Source organism: Haliaeetus albicilla, chromosome 25 (genome assembly GCF_947461875.1).
Source record: "Haliaeetus albicilla chromosome 25, bHalAlb1.1, whole genome shotgun sequence".
Classification (NCBI taxonomy): Eukaryota; Metazoa; Chordata; class Aves; order Accipitriformes; family Accipitridae; genus Haliaeetus; species Haliaeetus albicilla.
The window spans coordinates 5,836,204-5,860,267 of NC_091507.1; the positions used below are offsets into that span (position 1 = coordinate 5,836,204).

At 38.3% G+C, this 24,064-nt stretch overlaps 2 protein-coding genes and 1 long non-coding RNA gene across 17 annotated transcripts in view; 2 read left to right on the top strand and 1 right to left on the bottom strand.

Moving 5' to 3' along the window:
• STS (steroid sulfatase) overlaps positions 1-7,414 on the bottom strand; it is a 113,598-nt gene extending 106,184 nt beyond the window's left edge. For 4 of the 13 annotated variants that reach the window (XM_069770455.1, XM_069770446.1, XM_069770454.1 and 1 more), the window contains exons 1-2: positions 7,290-7,414; positions 6,373-6,552 (exon numbers count right to left, since the gene is read on the bottom strand). Coding sequence is in view for 1 of the 13 variants with exons in the window: in XM_069770449.1 (XP_069626550.1) it covers positions 7,290-7,303 (14 nt within the window). In the remaining 12 variants the exon portion in view is untranslated. Of the gene's footprint in view, positions 1-6,368; positions 6,553-7,289 lie in introns of all 13 variants that reach the window. The other 9 variants (XM_069770459.1, XM_069770457.1, XM_069770447.1 and 6 more) reach the window with 4 other exon arrangements.
• Positions 7,174-24,064, top strand: part of PUDP (pseudouridine 5'-phosphatase) — a 75,057-nt gene continuing 58,166 nt past the window's right edge. For 2 of the 3 annotated variants that reach the window (XM_069770461.1, XM_069770464.1), the window contains exon 1: positions 7,521-7,765. In XM_069770461.1, the coding sequence (XP_069626562.1) occupies positions 7,746-7,765 (20 nt within the window). In that variant the 5' untranslated portion in view covers positions 7,521-7,745. Of the gene's footprint in view, positions 7,321-7,520; positions 7,766-24,064 lie in introns of those variants that run through there. The other variant, XM_069770463.1, reaches the window with a different exon arrangement.
• Positions 11,854-23,033, top strand: LOC138681956 (uncharacterized). The gene is made up of 4 exons (XR_011322193.1): positions 11,854-12,733; positions 12,803-12,915; positions 13,016-13,115; positions 18,341-23,033. It is a non-coding gene; the product is annotated as an uncharacterized lncRNA (long non-coding RNA).

Sequence of the window (24,064 nt, forward strand, 5' to 3'; positions counted from 1 at the left end):
CACTGAGTGAAGCTCTGCGATTCCTGAAGCACACAGGCTTTCCTCCAAACTCTGCAACTCAAGAATACGGTCTAACTCTAGCTCATTTCATGACTACAACTCAAGGCGGCTAGTTTCTGGATTGCACAACCTACTTAATTAGGATATACAGCCATCTTAATATTAGAAGTTTTGCTAATAGCTTTTGGAAAATTGCATTAGTCTAATTTTTCTAGATGAGGGCACACTTGTTGGTCTAAAAAGTAAAAGTAAGTGAAAAACAGATTATGGAGCCAGGCTGTCAAACATGGTCATTAATATAATACTCTTTCTCTATTGCTTGTAGCAGCCACTGGTCTAAATGACACATGCCACATTTTGGAAACACTGATACAACAATTCACTCTGTAACACAGCTTCTTGCAGATATCTGCCTCATCAGGCTTGCAGGACAGTAATTTTTCATACTTAAAAATACAGAAAAATCTTTCAAACTGTATGAAGAGGTAGTAAGCTCTTCATGGGCTAGATATGTTGCCACTAATGTCTCTCAGTGAAGTATAATACTGACTGTTATTAATTAATGAGGATACAGCTAGAAGTGATCCATAAAGAAAATTATATATTGGACAAGTGGCAACAAAAGTTTTCAGCTTTTGGTTTGATACAAAATGGGGAACAATGTGACTAGGCAGCAGTAGTAAAAAATATTTGTAAGAATTACAAATCATTCATTAGTGACCAAAATAAAACTATGGCAAAAATGGTAATTCAGTTCTTATGTTAATTCAAAGGTATGCTGTATCTTGGACTAAGATGACAGCCTATTAGCAAAAGATGGCCTTTCTATTTGTCACTTACAAAACCCACAGCTACAAAAACATACCCAAGTGCTGGACTTCTCTAAGAATACAGAAAAACTAGAATCCCAAAGAGCAATCAAAACACTAAAAGCTTTGGAAAGCATAACTTATGAGGAAAGGTTAAAGGAATGAAATTTCTTAAATCCAAAAAGAAAAGAAAAAAAAAAGACAACTAGAGGAATAACATGGGATATCCCAGTAGAGCAAAAGATTCACTGAAAGATTTAGAAAATTTTAGGCATAATGTCTGGACAGACATTTTAAGCATATACAATTCTGTGTCAAAGAATTAATCTAGATCTTGAACGTCTCTTGTGGTCTTACCTATATGTAAGCACATAAAATGGAAGTCTAGGAATCTTTCAATCCTGCAGTGTCACTGTGAGCATCATTCACCTTACAGAACCCAAGATGAAATGTTCAAGATGAAATGTTCAAGATGCACTTAGTAGGTAGAGCTAGCTGGCTTAGGGAAAAAAAAAAATTAAAAAAAAAATCTCGGTCTCACTGGCTTGACAGCACTGGGACTACAATGCTTCCTTCCATGTATCCTTGATATCTAACTGCATCAGTATTTACAAGTGGTGTTTCTTGTTTTACAAATGTTTTATGAGAACAAGCATCTGTAATTGATCTTCTGCTAAGAAAATTTTAGTTCAAAATATAAAATAAGAAATAAAGTTACATCATTTTCTCATCTATTTTGTTATAACACACTGAAACTAATTCCTCAAGGTATGTAAACATATGCTTAAGTTAAAGTAGGCGGACAACCTAATGAAGGGACTATTTCCTCACCCAAAACTTAGTCAGTGCCCTACATGCTAGTGCTCACAGAGCATATTTGACATTGGCTGTCCACAGCAGCATGTTTGCATGCCTGACATGTAGGGAGGAAGACAGGGCAGTAGCTTCAGGAGGGAAGAGAGGAACGCCAAAAATGGAATTATGACTTGGTTGGGAGGTACACTAACTCCTGCAGCCAAGAAAAAGTCCCAAATCCCCTAGTCAAGAACAACCTATACATGTAATACAACTCAGCTGCAATGGGGACTCAAGCAGCAGCTGGTGAACTCTGCTTGGCACTGTCCCCTCTCCTCTCCCTTCCCACCATTTCTGCTTCCTGATCAGCATTGCTACTTCCTAAGTTCCAGCATGGTGTTACAGCTTCTCTGGCTAGATAGATCTACACACTCAGACTGCTAAAATCACTGCAAAAAAAGGAAGGTTGTGGTACTGTACAGTAGCTGGCCTCCAACAGTCTCCCTGCACTACCTAGGCTTACAGCTTGTTTACTCTGATCATGTAGACATTCTGGGCTGTCAGCAAGGTCATTTATCTCTGCTCGACCCTTCTGGACATGCAAAATTGTAAGGGCATGCACCCACAAAGCAGGCAGAATGAGCTCTGGAGATTCAACTGATTGTTGCATGCTGAGTGGGGAATACGCACATGAAACCTGAATGTGGAACATCACCGATCAGTGGCTTAGAGACCTTGTGACCCCGAGAATCACAATTCCTTCTCTCTTTTCCATCTGAAGATGTAATTACTGCAGCCTTTGAAGAAGTTGAGCTTAGGAACACAAGATTGAAAGGGACTACTGGAAGGGTGACTGCATTCAGTTCCACCCTTATTGCCAGCAACCAAGTGATAGATGTCTTGTTCAGGAAGATTGACAGAATGTGTATTCCACAGGGCACTACAAATACAAAATTTTTCCTACAATCTGTAACAATCAAACCATAGTAAAATGAAAAAATATAGCCATAAAATTTACATGCAGACAAGAAAGAAAACCAAGAGCATAACTAATATTTTAGGCTCCTGCAACAATGGAAAGTTAGATAAATAAATAAAAGTTGCAAATGATCCTACAGAGGAAGCCCATATCACACAGGAAAAGCGAACCAAGATACAACACTTCAGATCTTATCTGGGGATGCAATCCCTTCTGTCCTAATCTTTCTGATAGTTTAAGGCTAAGCAGGACCCCACCCATTAAGCACTTCAGGATTTCAATTACAATGACACTGCTCATCACCTGAACACTTTGCCTGTGTGTAGCCAATATTTTACTGGAAGACCAAAAATGATGTCAAAAAGCTAATTCACAAGCCATAGAGGAGAGAAAATGATTCTCACTGACTTTAATCAAAACAAAAAAAGGCCCTGAAGCATGGCATTAAGGCTTCGTTTCCCAGCTTCAGAAACTGTTTGTTCTGTTGTACAATCCCATCAATACAGCAATTGACATCTAAAAATATCTTAGAACCCCTGTTCCCTCTCGTGTGCTTGGTTGGCTTTTCTAGAATTTCACCCCTCATTGCTGCTTAAGAACCTTTTTATAGTGCCTCATCTAAATTTATAGATGACCAACGTATATCTTCACTTTATTCTCCTGAAGCATTACACATCATCTTTCTTGCCTTTGTAACTAACCCACTTGTAATTGGTGGCAAGTATCAAAATCTGGAAATGGATAGCTCTCCTCTTACATGGCTGTAAGACCCATGACTGATTAAAGAGGATATACTCCCCTTTTGACTTATGAAATCAATAAAACATGACTTAGATCAGCAGGTGTATGGTATTATTTAATTGCCTTAAGACATATGCTTATTTTCCCTTTTGCAACCATAAAAACACGAACTGAAACAATAAAATTCACTTAATTCATATTCTTAGGGTGACAAGCTCTTGTTCGGTGACATCCAGAACTGGGAGGGATTTCATTTTCTGAGGGCTTATAGGCTCAACTATAGCAACTGTTGTGAATCTCAGCTGATACCTGAATTAAATTACATTTAACTCTAAGTCATTCCAAGTAATTTGTTACTAATAGCAGGTTTAACAGCTGATCATGTAAATCATTGTGAAAGCTTTTAAATTACTGGATTTATTCAAGTCTTCAGATTCTTTTTTAATATTCAAACCAAAATGGATTATAATCTGTTTATCCTCTTTGCCAAGGCGCCTGCAGGACAAGAAAATAAAGTCAGTCATTTCTGTGTGAAACACATAGTGCTTGATGCTCCTATCAATGGAATAAAAATATGTAAATGAATCCATGTTTCGAGCACAATATGAAGTAGTGAAATAGGAAACTGAAATTTTTGAGTCACGTGTACTGCCTAAGAAAACACTTAAGCATATTCTGAAGCTTTTACTCTCCAGGAAAGGAGCTTAGTTTCAGTGATGTGGAAAACTTTTTAGCTTTGAGGTAAAGAAAACCCAAACAAACATACAAAGGTTAAAAAGTTATGAGGACTGCGTATGTAAACACTGTGTTGCATACTTAACAACTCCATGGATACACACCTGAGTATTTTCACCTTATCACACATGTAAGAACAAAACCAAAGTGATTTTAACATATTATTACAAAGCCAGAGAAAATAGACTTGTTTGGCATAAGAAAGGCTACCCGTAGGCAGCTAATATACATTAAAAAACCTGGACATCCAGCATGTATACATACCATGTAACACCGAAAAATTTAAAACTGAGCAAAGATTTATTCATCTGCTTTGGTATATGCCCAGACAGCAAGTTAAATTCATTTTAAAATGTACATGAAGTTAACTGTGTTCTTCAGACTTTGCAGGATTCAAGTCTACCTGCACAATTACATCTCAGTAAGCCAAGTTCACCCTTCTCAATAAGCACACATCAGGTTCATAGGCATATAATTAACTATCAGTCTTCATGGTCATTGTACCTCCACGACAGTACGCTTCCCACAACTCAAAAGTTATTAAAATAAAGTCCTCATCACTTGGAACAGGCTTAAATAAATAATTTTTAAAAGTCATAAACAAAAAAATCAATCGCACATTTCTCAGTGTTTCACTCCTTAAAAAAAAAAAAAAAACAAAACAATAAAATACTACTGCTGAGATGTTTGAGACAAATATTTAAGACAGCTCAAATAAAACTTAAATCAGCATTTTCATTTACTTGAGCATCTAGAAAACTATGCTCCACCATGAATTAGAAGTTCTGCTTGGACTTTCACCCAATCTCATTCTGTTAGTAAGAAGACTTAGTCATGCTGAATAAACCTAAACAGTTTGTCTATAGTGGGAAGATTTTCCTGTGTTTGAATGCAGCTTTGAAGAATCAAGATAAGATAACACTGATTATCACTGATGAGCCAGAGTAAACCAAAGCAAATTGAAGTCATCCGCCTGTCAGGTAACCTGACAAGTCTCGAAATGTGCAAAGCAAGATTCGTAACACAGACCGCTTAACACTAAAAGGTTCATCTTGTGTATTACACTTTAATTTTGTGGGCTTTTTTCATAAAGGTTGTCTTTAGGATTTATTTTCACTTTAAATATGCAAAAGTTTTGCATAAGCCTTATGTTCTCTGAGATGAACTGGTGGTTTACTTGCTAATAATAGTAAACATCTCCCCTTTTGAAGAAGGTGGAGTTGTGATCAAAATACTTTTCTCTAATTAGAACAATGAATCAAGATACCTGACTGATGTAGCTTTTTCTTGTTAACAAGTACAGGTGTTACTATGCCAGCAAATACAATTAAAGACAGGTTTTTTAGAATATTTGATAATTACAAAGTGGATGAATCCACCTCAGGTACAACTGCCATACAACCTCATTACTTACTGTCTTGAATTTTTTTGCCACAACAGCATGCATTCTTACAGTAGAAACACGCTCTTTCTTATAAGAACAGAATACTACCATTAGAAGTATTGAAATTACTGTAATGATTTTTTTATTCCTTTTAACAGAGTCACACTTTTTTGGACATACTGTATTGAGGATTCTACCTTTCTATTGATTCTAGCTATGCTCCCACCTAAGTGAACTACTAAGGAAACTAACACATCTGCTGTCTGAAACAAGTTGGAATATTGACCTGTTGCACAGTGTTTACTGCAGAAACAAAACAGCTGTGTGCATTCTTAACACTCAAATTGTAAGGTTACAATAAAGAACTTCATCTGGAAGCACAGGTCCCATTTTCTTAAATGTAGGCAAGAACTAACAGATGCATGTCATGACTAAACACGACTTTTTTCAAAAGACATTTAAGGCGCTGTGCTCTCTTTTTCCTAGCCTACATAGGCAGGGCTTAAGCAGCATTATCAAACAATCATTACAAAATGAGGCAAGTTAAAAAAAAAAACAACAAAAAACCCCCAGAAAACCAATCCAAAACTCAAAAAACTTTGTTTGAAAGTCAAGTTTTATTATTAAAAAGATACCGGTAAAGGCCAAGGATGTTTTATTTGTCTTCTTATTTCCAAGACAGGAGAAGGTATGAGGACTATGTGTCTATGATATTTCTCACAAACATAGGGTGAGGATTCTTTAAAGGGATAGGTTTTGGGGGTAGGTAATATGTGTAAGGAGGATAAATTAAAATTCAAATATGACTGTATGACACCTACAGTTAGGGCTTCAACAACCACCGCTAACTTGCTAAACTGGTGAAGTATTGCCAATTCAAATGAAAGCACTGTCAGAAAAAAAAATGAACTGCTGAGAGGCCTACCTACAGACAAAAGAGACAGGACTTCCCTTACGCGGAGCTGCAACTAATCACTGCCTTCGCACAGAACTGCAGAGCAGTACAAATCTCCAAGCCAGAATGTCACCTTGGGAGCCTGATACAGCTCTTGTCATGTCTGCTTCTGCAACTGGTATTTCAACGATCTTGATGCCCAACGGTTAGTTACCTGCAAGAAAAAATAAAAAAGGGAACACTGATGAGGAGAGTTACCTCCTTCCCTCACAAGTGCCCAGTCAAAATCAGATGATGTGTCCGTGCAGGAAGACTTTGTTCGTCTCAAGAACATTGGCTTGCTTCAACTTCAGAACTCCTTGAATGTTTCAGAAAAAAACCCCACCCAAAACAACCCACTATTAACTATTCTCGCACTCAGCAGCCCTGAGGAGATGGGTTTTCATGCCATTACTTTACTCTTTCCTCACGGTTGTACGTAGATTTGTATGTTTTCGTTTATGGCTCCAACTGTGACCCATCGGTAATATTATCCTCCTAAACCTCCACACAGGCAAACAGAAGTTTTGTGAGGAAACACCGTCCAGAACGCCACAACGCCAGCAGCTCCCCACCCTCTCCCGCAAGCAGCACCGAACGGGATTTAGAAAGAACTGTCCTCCACCAGACGAGGCCCCACGAAGAGAAACGGACTTTGTTGTAAGAAAACACCGCCACAAACACAGCAGGCCCCAACGCCCGCCGCCCTCACCCGCTCCCAACCGCCCCACGGCTCCTCCGCCCGGCCCGGCCCGGCCCGGCCCGGCCCGGCCTTGCCCCGCGGCTGCCCCGCTCCTCGGCTCCTGCCGCCGCCACGACCGCGCTTGCGCCGCCGCTGCCAGGCGGGCTCCCGGCTGCTGCGGCCTCGCCATGTCCTCCTCCTCCTCCTCCGCGCTGCGGCCGGTCACTCACCTGATCTTTGACATGGACGGGCTCCTGCTGGGTGTGTAGCCTTCACCCCTCTCCCCTGCCGCGGCCTGGGCACCCCCCCCGACCCCACGCTGCCCGGTCCCACTCCACCACCTGGCCCGGCCCGGCCCGGCCGGGCAGCGAGGGGCCGTAGCGGGCGGCCCCCTCCCCGCCGCCCCGCCTCTCTGCTGAGGCGCCTCCCGGGGCCGGGGGGCAGCGGGCCGGGGCGGGCTGCCCCTTCAGGGCCGGCTCGCTCCGGGCGGCCGGCCAGGGCGCCCCGGGCGGCGTTGCTGAAAGCCGGCTGAAGGGATTAAAAGCAGCAAGGAAGCGATTGATTTCCTTCTCCTCGTCCGCGCCAGCCCGCTGCTTTTCGCGGGCAAATTTCGCTTGGATGAAAAAAAAAAAAAAAATAAAAAAATAAAAATCCGGGGCCGAGATCGAATAGGGCGCTTACCCTTAATGGCGGCGGACCGAGCGAGGTGAGGGTGGCTGTGGGGACAGAGGCGTGGGGCAGACGGGGGTGGAAAGCCGGGGAAGGTGGGTGCGGAGGGCGCGTTGGCGGTTTTGGGGCGCCGGGGGGAGTCCAGAGGCCGCCTGGAGCTCTGCCGGAGGCGGCCGAGGACGGCCGGGCCCTGCCCTGAGGGGTTGCTTGTGCCGCGCAGGGTGCAGGAGAGCGTTTTCGAGCGTTTGGAGGGGCAGTCTCCAACTGAAAACTCTGGGAACCAGCGGGAGAGCCGCCTCCCGGTTCTTGTGTCGGGAGACTTTCGGCTCTGCGGGGTTGTTCGGCAGGCTCTCGCCTCCCGTGCTACAGCTAGATTGGGTCTTGTCACAGTCAGTGTGACCAGGGCAGTATTTAAGTCTGCTCTTAACTGCTTTCGTGAATGAGGCCCTTCTGCTGGACAATAATGGAGTACTTTTGTAGGTGATTCGGTTTTTGAAATAGTCCATGTGGTTTATCACACGGGAAGCAGCTTTGGATGTGGGCGGGTTCTTAAAAAGTGTGAACTTGAGGTGTGTGCCTTCCTTCTGCAAAACCCAGATTGTTGCAGTTTCTGGAAAGACTGCTGTGAAGTCTGATGAATTACTCTGTTTCCGAGAAATGTGCGCTTTTCCCTCCCTCATACCTACAGCAGGTGAAGGCAGTTCAGTTATCGTGGTTTAAAACAAAAATGGCTTTACTCACACTATCACAAAAAGTTTCAAGCATTTTAGAGCCTTTGGTTTCTGTCTGTTTAATCTGTACTCTCAATACGCTATGCAAAACAGCGACTGAATTTCTTCAGTTTCATTTTCAGTTTCACCACTGGAGTCTCAAATAGCCTGAGGTTATGTTTTTCTTTTTTTTTAATCCAGGACCAATTATTTTAATTTCGTTCTTATTTAGAAGTTTTAGGAAAGCTTTTTTAGTTGCTACTGCTTTTTAGCAGAATTTGAAAATGTGCTTCACACAGAATACTCACCTGAACAGGACAGTCTAGGTAAGCGGTATGAATATTTAGGCTTTGATATGGATATGTAAGATTTCTGTATCATTTTTAAGTGAATTTATTATGCACAGGCATTTACAGGATAGGTGCTTTAGCTTTGGCCAATATTCTAGGAACTAAAGACATTTGTCTCAGATGTTATCCTGTCTATATTTAGAAACTGCCTTTCTATAACATTCCAAACACAAAACCAATACAAATTGAGGTTCTGAGTCGTGTTTTACGTCCTGGGGTTCATATAGTGAAGAAGGATTAAAAGTACTCTAGATTACGAACTGTATCTCATGCTGGGAAAGTAATTATAGTGGATCGATAATTCTTGGATACTTTGTCACTTTCTGGATTCAAATAAAATAGCAGATATAAATTATGGCATTTTGGTTGCTTATATATATATACATGCAAAAAAACCCCTGTATATAAACATGAAGAGTTTATGCATGCTGGTATAATTCATTTTTATCCCTACATATGAGGCATCCTTTACACTTACAAATATTTGTTGTATTGTGTTTCCATTCCCCTAGTTACTGTTATGCTACAATGTGGATGTGATTTCTTCTACTTTAAAAAGCTGCATAGAAAGAATGCGTTGTATTTCAGTGATCTTTCAGCTGTGATGAAAGCCATAATTATATATAAAATTTAACTGAAAATCCTCTTAAGTGTCTTCCAGTACAGAGGCATAAAAGGGACACCACCTTGATGATTTTCATAATGTACACTTCCTTTCAGAGAACTTGTAGTATGTTTCAGCCTCTAAATACTTTGAGTGTCACAACTTTTAACATAGTTTTTGGTGAACCTGTTTGTTTCATGACAAGTTGTGACCCTTAGGAGGCAAAAAGGCAGTCAGGAGACTGCTTGGACTTCCACAAGATTCCTAAATGTTTCAAGAAATTTGGAATAATTCTAGGGAAGGCATGAAATAAGGGGCACACAGGCTAGATGCTTTCTGCTGAATCTGTCTGCTGTAAGTCTTCTGAATGAGACAAATGGTTATATTGATGTAAACCTACATGAGATATAAGATCCCCTTTAATTTTCATATGCAATTTTTAATGTCACCTAATGTTAATCAAAGATGATAAATGAATTACATACATATTTCTAGAAGCTATAGAAATCTGCATAAAATTACTTCCTTTGAAAGAACACAAACAAAATTTCAGTATTGGATATCTAAAACTACACTTTTGTAACTTTTTTTAAGTACCTCCATAGCTGGTTGCATTTTTCAAAATCTGAAGCTTTAGGTTTTGCAATAATTTTCACAACGAAGTAGTGTGTGAAAATGTATGTGACTGTTTTTGGAAGTTTTCACCTAAACCTTGCTGATTTTATAGAACAAATATGAATTGATCTATAAATGATGAAAAATTGAACATTAAATTGATCTGATGTGTGCCATGAACTTGCTTCCTATAGCTGACATACTTGCTTTTGATTAAGGAAGGTAGGATATCTTCTGACAGGAAGATTTCCAAACTATTTGTGAATACTTCATACCTGAGTGTAAAATCCTTAAATGAGGTCTGAGGCACTTACAAGGTTCTTGACTTTGGAAACAATCCAAGTGTTACCCTGTAGAACCTGCATCCATATACTTCAGTCGCTAAGGCTAGGCTATGTGAGTGTGTTGCTGAGTCTCATCTTCTGTGACTTTATCTCCCCCATCTCTTTAGCATAATTGAGACTGATTAAATTGTCCTTGAGTCCCACCTTGATATATCAGGTTACCTTCAATAGGGGAGTTCTTCCCCCTGAACTGCCAGTGGAAGTACTTCATCCCTTTTATTCGGAGTCCTTCTGTATCATTATTTGGAGTGTTATCTAATGCCATTTTTTCAGCACTTATAATCAATGCAGTTCACCCTTCTGACGTTTTCTCCTTTTGGATTACTTTCTTTCCCTTTGAGCTGTTGGATGAAATCTTATTTTTTTTTTCTTTTGTGCCAGTTGCCAGGGAATTAGCACACTGGAAAGTAATGCTCTCATTTAGTAAGTAAAATATGTGAACAGCACCTCTAGATGGCTTGTTATTTAATAGGTAAAATTAATTGAAGGACTGTTTTTTGTAGGAAGCTCCAGCTGTAATAGAAAAAACAGCCTTTGTGCTAGCGTACAGCAGTTACATCCTGCTTTATTATACATATGCAGCAAGGTTTAGTTAACATTGTTTGTAAGTGGTGCTCACTTCACTGTGTGGTCTAAACCAGAGGAAAAGGAATAACAAAATTTTAATTTTTGGTGTACTGCTGTACTTTTTTTTTAACCCAACGCTTTTGTAGTGTTAAATTTCTACTTGCTTTCCTACAGCGAATCCTAACAATAAATGCTCAGAACTTGTACTGTTGCCGAAAAACTCGGAATAAAGAACTTATCAACACCAATTTAGTGTAGATAAGCAGACACTTCTTTATTGATGGCCGGGTGCGTGGGTGAGTCCTCTCACGAACCACGCACACCTGAACACCAAAATCACACACCTTATATTGTGCTTGCTCATACATATTCATTAGATTTCCAGGAAATGTCATGCATATTCATTAGATTTCTGGGAAGTCATTAGCATATGCAAATGTCCTTTATGCATGCGCATTGAAGGTCTCTGGTGGTCTTCTAGAGTCCTCTGGTGGTCTTTCATAGTCTTCCTCACTTGTCCGCTTCTTGACCTTCTCTAGGTGATTCTGCGCAGTTTGGTCCTTGGCAGGTAACTAACTGTTTCTTGGCAGATAACTACAAGTTGCTTCATTTGACTCTTCTCAGTTCCCATTAATTTGAAGTTCTGACATCTTATGCATTCTAGGTTATAATATACTCCTACAAATAAACACTATATCCAAATTATCTTAAATCTTAAGCTTGTTATCTAAGTTCTAAATGTTCCTACTAGATGATTTTAACCAATTCCTCCGGCCTTGGTACAGGGCTATACAGAGGATTTCACAACAGCTGTTGGTTGTTGGTTAAGTGTGTAAAATGCAATAGATATATAATTTTTGCTAAAATATTTCTTATAATTCTATATTCCTATTAAAATTGAATATGATTAATTCTAACTAATAACAAATCAATAACAAATCAATAACAGTACTACTGTACATTTTCTTAAAATGCTTTAGTCTTTTCCTACAGAAGACTACTGTTACAACTACTAGTATGTAGTATAATTAAAACTGTTAAACCTACTTATGTGTGCGCTTATCCAACACGCAGAGTACAGGGTTAGCTGGCTAAAATAAAAAACCAGAACAGAAGCTAGAGGTCTTTGATATCTAAATAAATACTTTTGTTATAGTTGTACTGTTTAATATCCGATCCTGTCATTTTAGCATCTTGTAAAAACATACAAACGTGAAGATACAGAAGGAAAAATCTACTGAATTTGTACAAAACATACAGCTAGAGTAATGCCCCTAAGATCTGTCTTCTCAACTTACTTTTAGGTTGTATTTTGAGCTATGACAAGTGTTTTTGTTATGTAATTGTAGCCAATTGTAGCTACCCTACCACCAGAACACAATAGAATTGAATGTTGCCTTTGTTGATCAGTGCTTAATCTTGTAGGGGGCCGAAAATATTTTAAATGAGAAATTATGTGCTTTACAAGCTGCATGTATAATATTAACTTTTCCTAACTGACTAATGAACTTAGGAAAACTGCTGCAAAGATAAGATGTTTCTTAGCATTGTGCTTAAAGCTGAACTAAAACTTAATTAACATGCAGAGAACACGACAGTTCAGTAGAGAAAGTTTAGTCATGTATTTATTTTTGTTTAATTTTTTGTTAGGAATAGTGACCATTTTATGTAAATTATTATCCTTGCTGGTGTCCCTTAATGTCGTGAAACAACATCCTTACATAAGGTAAGTCAGCGTATTCAAGCACATCTAAGGGAGATGGTTTCTAAAGCAGCTTAGTTTTGCAAGATACCTTCACCATAACTCAAAGTCATGTTGGACTGTATAGGCACAGGTATGCCAGTTTGTTCTGACCATTCGCAGAGGGGCGAGAAGTAGTTTAGGCAGCTGGGATCAGAAGTTGCTGCTCTTGCAGCTGCTGTCTTCCTTGTGTGGAGGAGACCACTGGATTCTTGTGTGCCACTTCTAAGCAGCTCCTGCATAGCTAGTCACACAGGTAATCTCTGTTCTATAATATAGAAGAAATTAACTTGCAATTAAATTCATTGCAGTGTTGTGAGATTCACAAGATTTGGGCATGTTTTCTTTCTCCCCAGTGTTACCTACCCATTGTGACAAGGTCAGAAGTCAAAAATGTACTCTTACTTCCATTTCCTTGCACAAGTTGCCTAGGAGATTGCTGTTACAAGAAAACTGGTAAGAGTTCCATGCTGGAGTTTACTTACGTGCATGCCGTCTTTTATTTTACAGCGTGAATGGGAGGTTAAAACAGCTTCCTATTTCTTCTGCATCAGAGCAAATAGCACCAATTCAACTAAACATCAGTCCTCTCTAGATTGTCCTCTATTATGGTTTAAGTGCAGGAATTAATCTTCTTAGGCTATGAACTGGCAATTTTGTAAGCCAATTTTCTGCTTCTAGGTAGTGGAAACTTACTTTCTTGCCATTCTCCATTTCCATCTGATTTGGGGGAACAAAGAAGGAAACAAAAATACTGTCTTGCCCCTGTGTTCTGTACTTGTATTTTGTTCCAAAACCAAAGAGATTAAGGATATTATTATATTAAAATACCTCATAGATGCTTCGTGAGCAAATTTTGGAGATAAGTAGAACAGCTCCTCATTGAGACTTAACTAACCATAAATAGAGTAAATAAGATTTGTCATATACTTGAAAGCTAACATTTTAATTTAACAGCAAGGAAAATTTTGGCAAGGACGTAACAAACATATTAATGTAGAGTCTAGCTTCTGTTATTCCCATGATCGATTTGTAGATTGTCCATCCACGTGATTGCCTGTTGTTTGTGGTTAGAGTAATCCAGAATTGGAACATAGTTCAGCATCTGTAGAACAGGGTTTTTTTTTCATTTCTGTAATGGTTAACACATTTCAAAATGCCATGGGCAGCATTAGCAATGATCTTTTTTTCTCCCTGGGGAGTTAACAAAGGAATGCTCCCAAGCTGAAAGATCCATGATTTGATTTTAATATTGCGCGTAGGTTACACACAAATGCAATGTATTTTTTGTGCTTATTTATTTCTTTATTAGTTGCACCAGACCCAAAGCATTTGGTTTTAAAAGAAAATAAAAAACACGTGCTAAATAAATTAATCCCAAGAGATTTCAAATTTCCACTGTTAATAATGTGGCTTTCATTTTCTGACTTTTACACACATTCAGTTGTATAGAGGACCTTTAGCAAGCGGAGAGGTATGTTTTGAAGGTGCTGGGAGTCTAAAGGTTCTGTTTAGTGATTTTAAAGATGCACACAGCAGTTTGACCATTTATAAAAATTAGTCTCTTTCTGTGCCTAAATGCAGATTTTCAAATCTGTTTTTAGATGATAAGGTTTTATATTTGTTGGCTGTGTACACGGTTTTGTGTATAAAGTTGCAATTATTTTGCTTTGCATGTAAATAATAAGGTGTCATAAATGGAATAGAATTTCATACAAAGAAAAGATGTATAGAATTTTCCCTTATAAGAACACTATTTCCAGCTGCTGTGTTCCAATTTTCTTTTTACTTAAGAAGGAAAACAACATTAACAGCCCTGGATTTATTATACTGCATACTGGCAGTAGTTACACTGTATGCCATCTTGGGCCCAACTCTGCAGCTCTTATTCTGAGTAGTTGTAATTCATTCATCAAGCCTTGTTGTGAGTTGGCTAATTGAACTCTTGAGAGTGGAATTTTTAAGGACACCTTAATTTGTCTGGGTAGGACAGTTTACCAGCAACATTCTTCTCTGTGAGTTCTGCTGGTGTATTTTCTCTGTGAGACAGTCTGATTCTTGAATACCGGCATTTATACTGCTAATGTCGCCGGGGGGGGGGGGGGGGGGCGTTGGTTGTTGTTACTATTTTTAACTAGTTTTTTACTTTTTTTTTTTTTTTCACTTGGCAAAAGACCTTAATGGTGATGACAATTTTCACAATGTGAACATTGCTCTTTTAAAGAACAGGAACTATGTTAACTAACAACACAAAAACAATTAAGCTAAATACCTTCTGGCTTCAAACTTGGTATCTATTGCTTTTGTTATGGACAACTGATTTTCTTTCGCACAATGTAGAGACTGCTGGTGATTGTTGCTGCTTCTTTTATGTGTTTCTGTACCTCTCTGTATTGATCCTCATTACTTTCACAAAACTACAGAGATGTATTTAACCAAGATCATTTTTGTATCTTACAGTGGTTCTGACAGAGACTCCTGACCTTGATTTATCCTTTTCCTCCCCCTTAACAATAATAATGATAATACAGTGTTCTGACCCAAAGCTCCTTAAGCCAATCTTCATCAAGATTTTTCTTGGTACTTAGACCAGAGAAAACCATCCTGTTTTATTTATCTCACTTTGGCTTCCTTTACTTCAATAACCAGTGAGGAATGCTTGTCTCTTGTGGCTCTTTTTTTGATGGCTGACAACTTTTTTCTTTTTTTTTTTTTTTTCAGCAATATTTTGCTTCTTGAAGGGTTGCACACCTATTGACAGTATCAGTGTTTGCTGTCTTTATGTATGCTTTCTGTTCTTATGCAGCTTTTAATAATTTTTAATTCCTTTTATGATAAATACCATTTTCCATAGTAGTTTGGCAATAAATCTGATGCTGTAATTTGGAAAAAATTGCATCTAAGTGGACACTGCTCTTTCCCAAGTATGGTTTTGCTGTTGTTATATATAATAGCTAGTTTCTTTTTAAAATGTATTCTTACTTTTCTTCCTCCTTCCCTTTTGAGGTATATGAAGTATTTTTGTAAGTCATCAAATAAGTCCCACTTCTAGCAGACTGTGTGTCTCTGATGAAACAGGTTTATTTCTAGTTCTTTAAAGCTTTCCTTTGGGCACCAGTTATGTACAGCACTCCATATATTACTTTTTTCCTCCGCTGTTAGTTTTCACCTTTGCTGTACCTGTGTGTTGTTCTTTTGGACAGGTTTCATGTGCAGTTTGTCTCGGGATAATGCAAGACAACTGAGAGGAAAGCCCAGTTTATTATTTGTCAGCCCAGTCTTTCTAACATCCACAGGAATTTACTCATGACCTTCGTCATTGTATAATATGTACGGCGTTATACGGTGTCTCATTCTCCCATTAATACGCGTTCTCTGACCTGGTGTAATAGTTCCAGCAGCCCCTGTGTAACCTTTGCTCTCCAAAGAATAGGTACATGATGGTCCTTTGCAGCAGTCCTGTGCTTGTGGGTGCTGAACTCATTGGGTTTGCTGCCAAGCAGCTCAGCCCTCTTGTTCACTCCTGGGCATTGATTGTTTGCTGTGCATAAATATTAGTTCACTCAGGTTCTCTTTCACAGTGTCGCCACATACTGCAAATTGCCCGCTCGTGTTAGGGCATCTTTTTGAACATTATGTCTTTAAAATTGTGTTCTGCTTTAATTGGTCCATTTGGCTGTAATATAAATGGTGTATTCAAACTAATAGACCCTCATTTGATTACTGACCAGCCATGAGGGAAGTGTCTTTGTTGGATTGGGATGTTTTATGAGTTTGATGCTGGTACTGTTTATTTGGGAACACTTCTATGGAAGAGGAAAAAATTTGCACTAGTACTGGAAGAAGAATGGAATGAAAGATAATGTGTGTTTAATGAAAAAATTGGGATTATAGTGTATCAGAAGGTCTGAAGCGGGAGAAATTAATGGGTTTAAGGTGGAGCATGAGTACACTGAGACATAATGCCATTTGAATAAATTGTTCTATGGTAAAAATATTTTTGTTTTGTTTTGTAATTTACATACAGAAAGCTCCTTTGACCTGTCTCTTCAGGGCAAAAAGAGTAGACCCATGCATGCCCCTAAAGTGACATAACCTTGGATAATGTCATCATTCTGCTACAAGACTATTACTGCAAAAAATTAAACCATGTGAAATGGTGGATCTTTTTATGCTCCGACTGAATCCTCTCTATAGCATTATATTATTATTGGACTAACAACACGTTCTTTGCTTTGTTGCTCAGGGGAGATGGAGCCACAAAGAGCGTATCACAATGCAATAAATTTCTAGTCTTTAAAAATTAAAACCGGTGTTTCATGGGGAACATATCTCAGGAAAATGAAAATATTTGGGCCACTGAGGTATTGTAGTATATCTAATTGCTACTCCACTGCCTAATAACTTGCATTGTTATTATTGTTGTAGATCATATTTTTATGATATTTATCCTTCTCCCATATTTAATTTGAACATCTTCATTTTCTATGAATGAAATGTAAGAGTAAAGAGCAAGAAGTAGTGTTGCTATTCTGGTTTTGTGTGTTCTAGAACTTTAAACTTTTTATGTGGCAGTTGATTGCAAATTGTACAGTACTGTAAAATTTAGTTTCTTAAATTGTTTGACACACCATTGACTTTGCATAGTTTACTGTTTATCATGGCTTTGCCTTTTTCAAAAAGGAAGTGAGTTATTCCCCTTCCCTCTTTTGGAACTTGTGACAGAGAACAGGTAATTAGTGTGTGCACATGGAAACACTGTAGAATAACAAGATAAAATTGAAGTTCTAGGTTCTATGGGTTAGGTTAAAAAAAAAGTTTTGCATCTTTATACTACTTGTTATACTAATGCCAATTCTACTATTTATTTTTAATTAAAAAACTCTAGAGTTCTCTCTTACAGATTAAAAAAAAAGGTTTTGGTTTTACCTGCTAATTGTATTCAAAGTTTTAAAGAACTTTTGGTGTGGTTTTAGCTGCCTATTACCTGGGTCTTCATACTATTAGAAACAGCTGCATGTCCTAAAAACCTCACACTTATACCACTGCAAAATTTCTGGGCGGCTGTGATCTGTCACATAGAACCTCCCCTGTCCAGGCTGGTCCCTGAAGTGCCCTGAGAGGAGAGCTTTCTGGAGTCTGCTGTAGCACCATTGCTGCTTTCCAGACCATTCTTTTCCTATGGAAAGCAGGATGGGGGAGAGAGGAAGCAGTCTACACATATGTTGGAACAAGATTTGAAATAACATGACCTGAGTGCTTCTAGGTCCCAGGGTTTAGAAGTAGCCTATGATTTCCAAAATGTATACATTGGACCTACAGAAGTAACTGTACTTATTAATGGCAGTGTTAACAACATGTAAGAGTTTATGCCAGTACTTATGCGTAAATGCAAATATACTTTGTACAGCAGTCTTCATATGGCATCTTGGTCTCTAAGAAAACTTCTGAATTTTGATGGCATCTTGGGAAGTGTCATAGCATTAGGAATTCTCTTCTTTTATGTTTATTTTTGTTGTTAAGGTTTTTCTAAGCCTATGCTCTAAATTCTGCAGTTATTGTTCCTTGGATATATTATGTTAGTATTACTTTATCTCAAAATATATTTCATAAATAGAAGAAAGTTTGTGCAGTGTTCATCATGGTATTAGGCTCTCTGTATATGCTAAATTTTTTTATAGGTATCTGTTTGTTTTACGAACTTCAGAATCTTTCAAATAATATTTCTCCAGTTTGGAAATTTCCAGTGCTCTACAAACCCCTACAAATCCTGGATAAAGCTTTAGAGATACAGGAGATGTTTTTTGATGTGGGTATGTATACAAAGGAGAGGATTTCCTCCATTTAAAATAACTATTGAGATAATGAGTGGCTTCTCAGTAACTCTGAAGTTGTCAAAGAAAAATGCCTTAAAAATACATCAAAATTTTCTTGAAGAAGTCTCTTTGCATAAGAGAGAGTTAACAATAAAACTGGAATATATGGTTTATAAATTAACTGGCCCTTGTTTTTCCCAAATCAAAGCTCTTGGCTTTAAGAGTTGGCATTTCGGGACATGTAGCTGGTTTCTGTCTGCATTATACTGGTTAAGGCTGCTATCTACATAAATCTATGTTTCCCCCCACCTCTCCCCCAGGCAATGATACAAGATGATTAAATTATATGTTAGCGTGGTTTTTCTCTCCTCATTGCCCTGGTTAATTGAGAAATGGCTATATGTTTGTAGAAGTTTCTACTAAGAGGGGGAAAAAGAAAAGCCATATTCTAATATTTATAGCAAAACCATGGAAGTTATTCCCTTCTTCACCCATTCCCTTTTCTAATACTGTAGTTCAACATGGAATAGATTCATGTTTTCTTTTTTCTTCCTTCTGTTATAATTGCAGCTTTCAGGGGTCTAAAACAAATATTACCATTTGACCCAAATGTTTCTGTGTTTGTATATAAAGAAAAGGAAGGCAGCATACTTTTTTCCTCAGTGTACTCTTCTGAAGATATTTAGTTTACCTTTCTCTTCATAGCATCTTGCATACTGAAATTGTGAGCTACAGTTCTCTGCTTTATATTCTAATTGTATGTACAAGGAATTACATTTCACTGATGTTCTAACATTATTCCTACGTATATCTCAAAAGAGTTACAGTAGGAAAAATACTTCCAATACCCATTCATTCTTTCTGGGTTGGATCCTACATTTGTCTTTCTTCTCTTCTCCTTCTTTAAAGTAGCCTTCTTGTGCTGTTAATTAAAAACAGTCTTGCTTTTGAAAAAAAAAAACACTCTGTAAGTTTAGGCCCAACTGAGATTTGATCTAATTTTCCTAGAAATTGTTCTCACTAAAGTCTTGAAATCCTCAACTTATCCGAGTCTTCTTGACCTGACAGCTGACTTGATAGTGTTTATCAATAATTTTTACCCAAAACCTTGTTCTTTCATGCCATTCTTTTTTTAGAGGTGAGCACATAATGGAAATACATCATTCAAAAAGATTGTATTTGTACACATGAGTTGTTACAAGGCGCCCGATACGTAGGTGGTGTACCATATCAGACGTATAATAAGGTGTACCTTACAGATACCACTCTTTCCTTAGAAGTAAAGGAGTTCATACAGGTGTTAAAAAATCCTACAGTTCTGTTTAAATAACAGTACCTACTCCTCCAAGCTGTGAAAGTTTTTATTGGTAATACAGGCCCAGAAGCATAAATCAAATACTCAACAAAATAGTTTACAAAGGTCAATGATTACAGGTATTGTATAACTGTACTCAATGGTAGCTGTAAGTTTGAAAAATGTACTGCCCACTTGAATTGTCTATAATGGAGCCTTTGAGACAATTATAGACTACCAAGGAAATTACTTTTTCACAGAGTGATGATGATGAAGTAATTTAATGGCTTCAGTACTGACAGTGTAGATGCTTCCCATTTGTAGTTCAAGACCTACTTAAGCTCCTCTGACAGTCCATGAAAGGGATTTAAATTCTCAAGAGACATGCTGCATTTTCTATAATTAATAATAATAATAATAGGGTAGAGGGTAGTCTCAGAAGATATCCCTTTCCTGAAGAAAACAGCTTTAATTCTTGTATAATTTCATTTTATTTATTTATTACTGGCAAAGCTTTAAAACTCTAGAAAATCAAGTTCATAACAGAAGTGATGACAGGCCAACAGTCCTGTAGCAATACCACCATGAACCGTGTCAACCTAACACAAGAAAAAAACCCCTCCAACCTCTTTGCTTATGACAAGCTCGGTGGCTAAAGCTGCCCTTTATATTTTAGAGGGTAGACCGTAGCCATGTTCAACAGTGTTCAGCTCTGTTTTCTTTGATTGCAACATTTCATATAATTGGATTCTTCTATTAATAGTTAATTTACTCTTCAGACAACAGAAAAATCCAAAAGGCTTTCAGCCTGTTAATGGAATACCAGATTTGCATTTTTGTGCAAAGTTTTCAATCTCTTTGAAAACTACTAGCCAGAGGCTGTTAGAAAGACGTGGCCTATACTGCGTTGGCCTCTTCTCAGAAGAGAAGGACCTTTGGTGACCAACTGTTCCATTATTATTGCAACTTGTGTACCTTCTAATTCTTTCTTCTTTACATTTAGGAAACACATAAGTTACCCTGTTTAACTGGATATGCAACTTTAACTGGACGCCTGGGACGTGTTATTCCTTCTAACAGTTTCAAAACATGTGTCAAAAGGTATAGCCTTAGGACTTCATCTTTTTGTCTAGAAGTCATTTAAGTTCCAGTGGCTCAGTTCAGTGTATTCAGCAAATGAAGCAGACATTTTTTATTTTGCTGATTGTAAGCTTGATTTTAGATGAAGCAGAAGTAAATTACTGGAATGGGGTCAGGGATGCTATTTGGTGAACGGTGTCTGTTACAAATGGCGTTTTTCAGAGTTATTTCATATTCAGGTGTTAGTAACTTCTAAAAATCTCATTAGAGATTTTGTGTGTCAGTTCTGTTTGGATATTGCTAAATACAGCTGTTTATAATTGTTTTCATAGTTATATATAGTTGCATAAGTGATGCTTATATTAATAATTTCTAGCTATTATTTTTGCCACACCTTGTCGGGTGTTAATTAGAGAGACTAATTTTTTTCCTAATTTCCTTAAAGTTCTTGCCTCTTTCTAATTATGAAGCTGCCTGCAATGCACCTTCAAAAACAATTTTCACATTTGCAAGCAGAATGATAGCAAATTGTTGCTATGGAGCGAAGAAATTTTTTGTAAATCTAAGTTCGGGTTAGTTACTGTGGAATTGGAAATGCGTACCTTATCTAACATGTTTATATTCAGAAACTGAGCTTGTTTGTCTCTTGCTTGTACCATTGTGACTTAATTTATTTCAGAAGATTTGTACCTAATTCTGAGTAGTGAGAGAGAGGCTACTGGATTTTTTTTGTTGGTGGTGGGTTTTTTTGTTTTTTGTTTTTGGATGGAGGGAAGGAAGTTGGGGCTATTTTGGGAAATAAAGTAAAAAGTCTCCTCTTATCTGCTTATTGAGCATATGCTTTGCCAACCTGTCTTTTGTAAGCGCTGTTGCAGTAGAACTAAGCACATCCTAGCGAAGTAACTCCCGTGTCAGGCTTATTAAATTCCAACCACGGGGGAGTGAAGCTGCTTGTGTCTCAAAATGTAAACTTTGACCTCGGCTTGCAGAACTGAGGTAGGAGGGAAGAAAGATTAAGTGAAAATGGAATGACTCCTTGTTCAGTTCACAATATCTATTTTTATTTTTAGCACATTAATCATATGGAAGAATGAAATGATGGACTAAAGTTTCTTACACTCTCCGAGTCTCTGAACACATATTTTTTTATTTCATTTAGTAGGATACACAGCAGTGTTCCTTGTAACTCTAAGCTGTCACACTCAAAACAGAGTCATAACATAACATTTCCATTATGCTCAGAACCACTCTCTAGCAAAATAAGATTCAGCCTCTCCCCTTTGAGACAGCTGAAAATATAACCTTAATAGCTACTGTTGGAGAGTCTTCTTCCAGCTTTCTATTCCTCCTGTAGTCCTCATGTGAATTGGGTTCACTGATGTGTTAGTGAGATTCTCTGTCTGAACCTTTTTGTAATCACTGTATTCTTCCAGGATTGTAGTGTGGGTAAGTTTTATGTCTTTTTATAAAACATCCCTGGTACTGTTTTGTTACTTTTTCCCTGTTTTAAACAAGAGATAGTAGAGTTTAGGTTAAATGGATTTTGATGTTTGAAGACTGACCTTATGCTAGTTTAGAATTGACATAATGGGCTAAAATAATACTAGGTGAGTTTGATCCAAGTGCAGGACTTAAGAGGCAGATCTGTTCTCAGTCACCTCCTCTCTGCCAGAAAATGCCACTCTTAGAAAAGCTTTAAAAGGTAAAGTATTTTACTTGAAAGCTGGGACTTCGTCCAGTACATCTGCCTTTAGGTACCTGATGTGTACCAAATGTTTGAGTGTTCTCTATAGCACTTCACTAACATAAAGTAATTTTTGTGTGCAGTTAAGAGATTGATACTTTTTTTCCCAGGTGGAGGTCCCTGGGGTGGTTTCAAACTGAGGTGATTTGAAACCCTTTCACAGGTATTTTGCATCAAATGTTTAATTTTGAAATGTCTCCTCCACATCTTACAGGAACTGTAGTTGATGCCTTGTATTTGTATTTGTTTTTCAGGCTTCCTAATCAGTCTGCATCTGCCATATTAAGTAGAGACTTTGTATGATGGGCGGTAGAGTTCTTGGGCAGACCACACAACTTTGTACAAGAATTTTCACAACAGAAGCCTAACTCAAAATATGCTGATAAGATTTTCCAGTTAATAAAGGCTAACATAATCTCTATTTTTAGTGTGATTGTGTATACTAGGTAGGTATACTAGGTATTGTGTATTACTAGGTAGACTAAATCATCTATGCAGAGAGGCTAAAGATTTTCAGCAAAATTTCAGATATATACTGGGAGGAAAACTATACAGCTCTTCAGCAGCAGGACTGAGAATTAGTGTGTAAATAATCATAGGGAAAATAAAAGGAATCCTATTAAGCAACTGTTATTGTATACTGAACTCTGTTAGTGGCAGTTTATTGGGAATATTAATACAAAGATCTAGTACTGATACAGTCCGACTGCAGTTGAGTAGCAGACTGGCTTAATTTCCTGGGAATAGGAAAAGTTCCTTTTGCCCTGCGAGGTGTCCTCAGCATACAGCATCTGCAGTTCAGGTGCTGGAATGCAAATGGTGTCTGAGCCCAGAAACACAAAAGCATTGTGCGTTGGATGGTGCTTTGAGCAACTGCATCTAGTGAAGGATATCCCTGCCCGTGTCCGGGGGGTTGGACTAGGTGATCTTTAAAGGTCTCTTCCAACCCAAACCATTCTATGATTTCAGTACCTATCTCTCAGTGGGTTCAGTGGGGCTTGGTTAAAAGCTTCTATGGCCAAGTATAAGTTTTTATTTCACCATGCCAATTATAAGCAAGCCGATGATAGTCTAAAACAAATTATAGTCTTCCAGTAGTTCTGTGCTTCTGCCCATGGTGTTACAAACCAAAAAGAGCTCACGTACCATCAGTCGTGGCAGTCCACTAACTTCGAGTGGTCCCGCTCTGGGCTGCAGGCTGTGTTTGACTTAGGGGTCCGTTCGGACCTGCCTCCAGCTCACTGCCGAGTCTGGAGGTAGGACAACTTTTGCTGTCACTGCGTGAGGTTTTTCAGTGCTCTGTGAGAACAGCCCTCTACTCTAATCCTCAGCGAGGGCTATGGTCATGAGACTTCAGAGAAGCCTGTGGTGTTGGAAGTCCCTTTAATTGGTATCTATACCATGGTTTTGAGGATTCAGTACAGTTTTCAAACAAACGGTGATTACAGCTCATAAAACATAATTTTCAGTT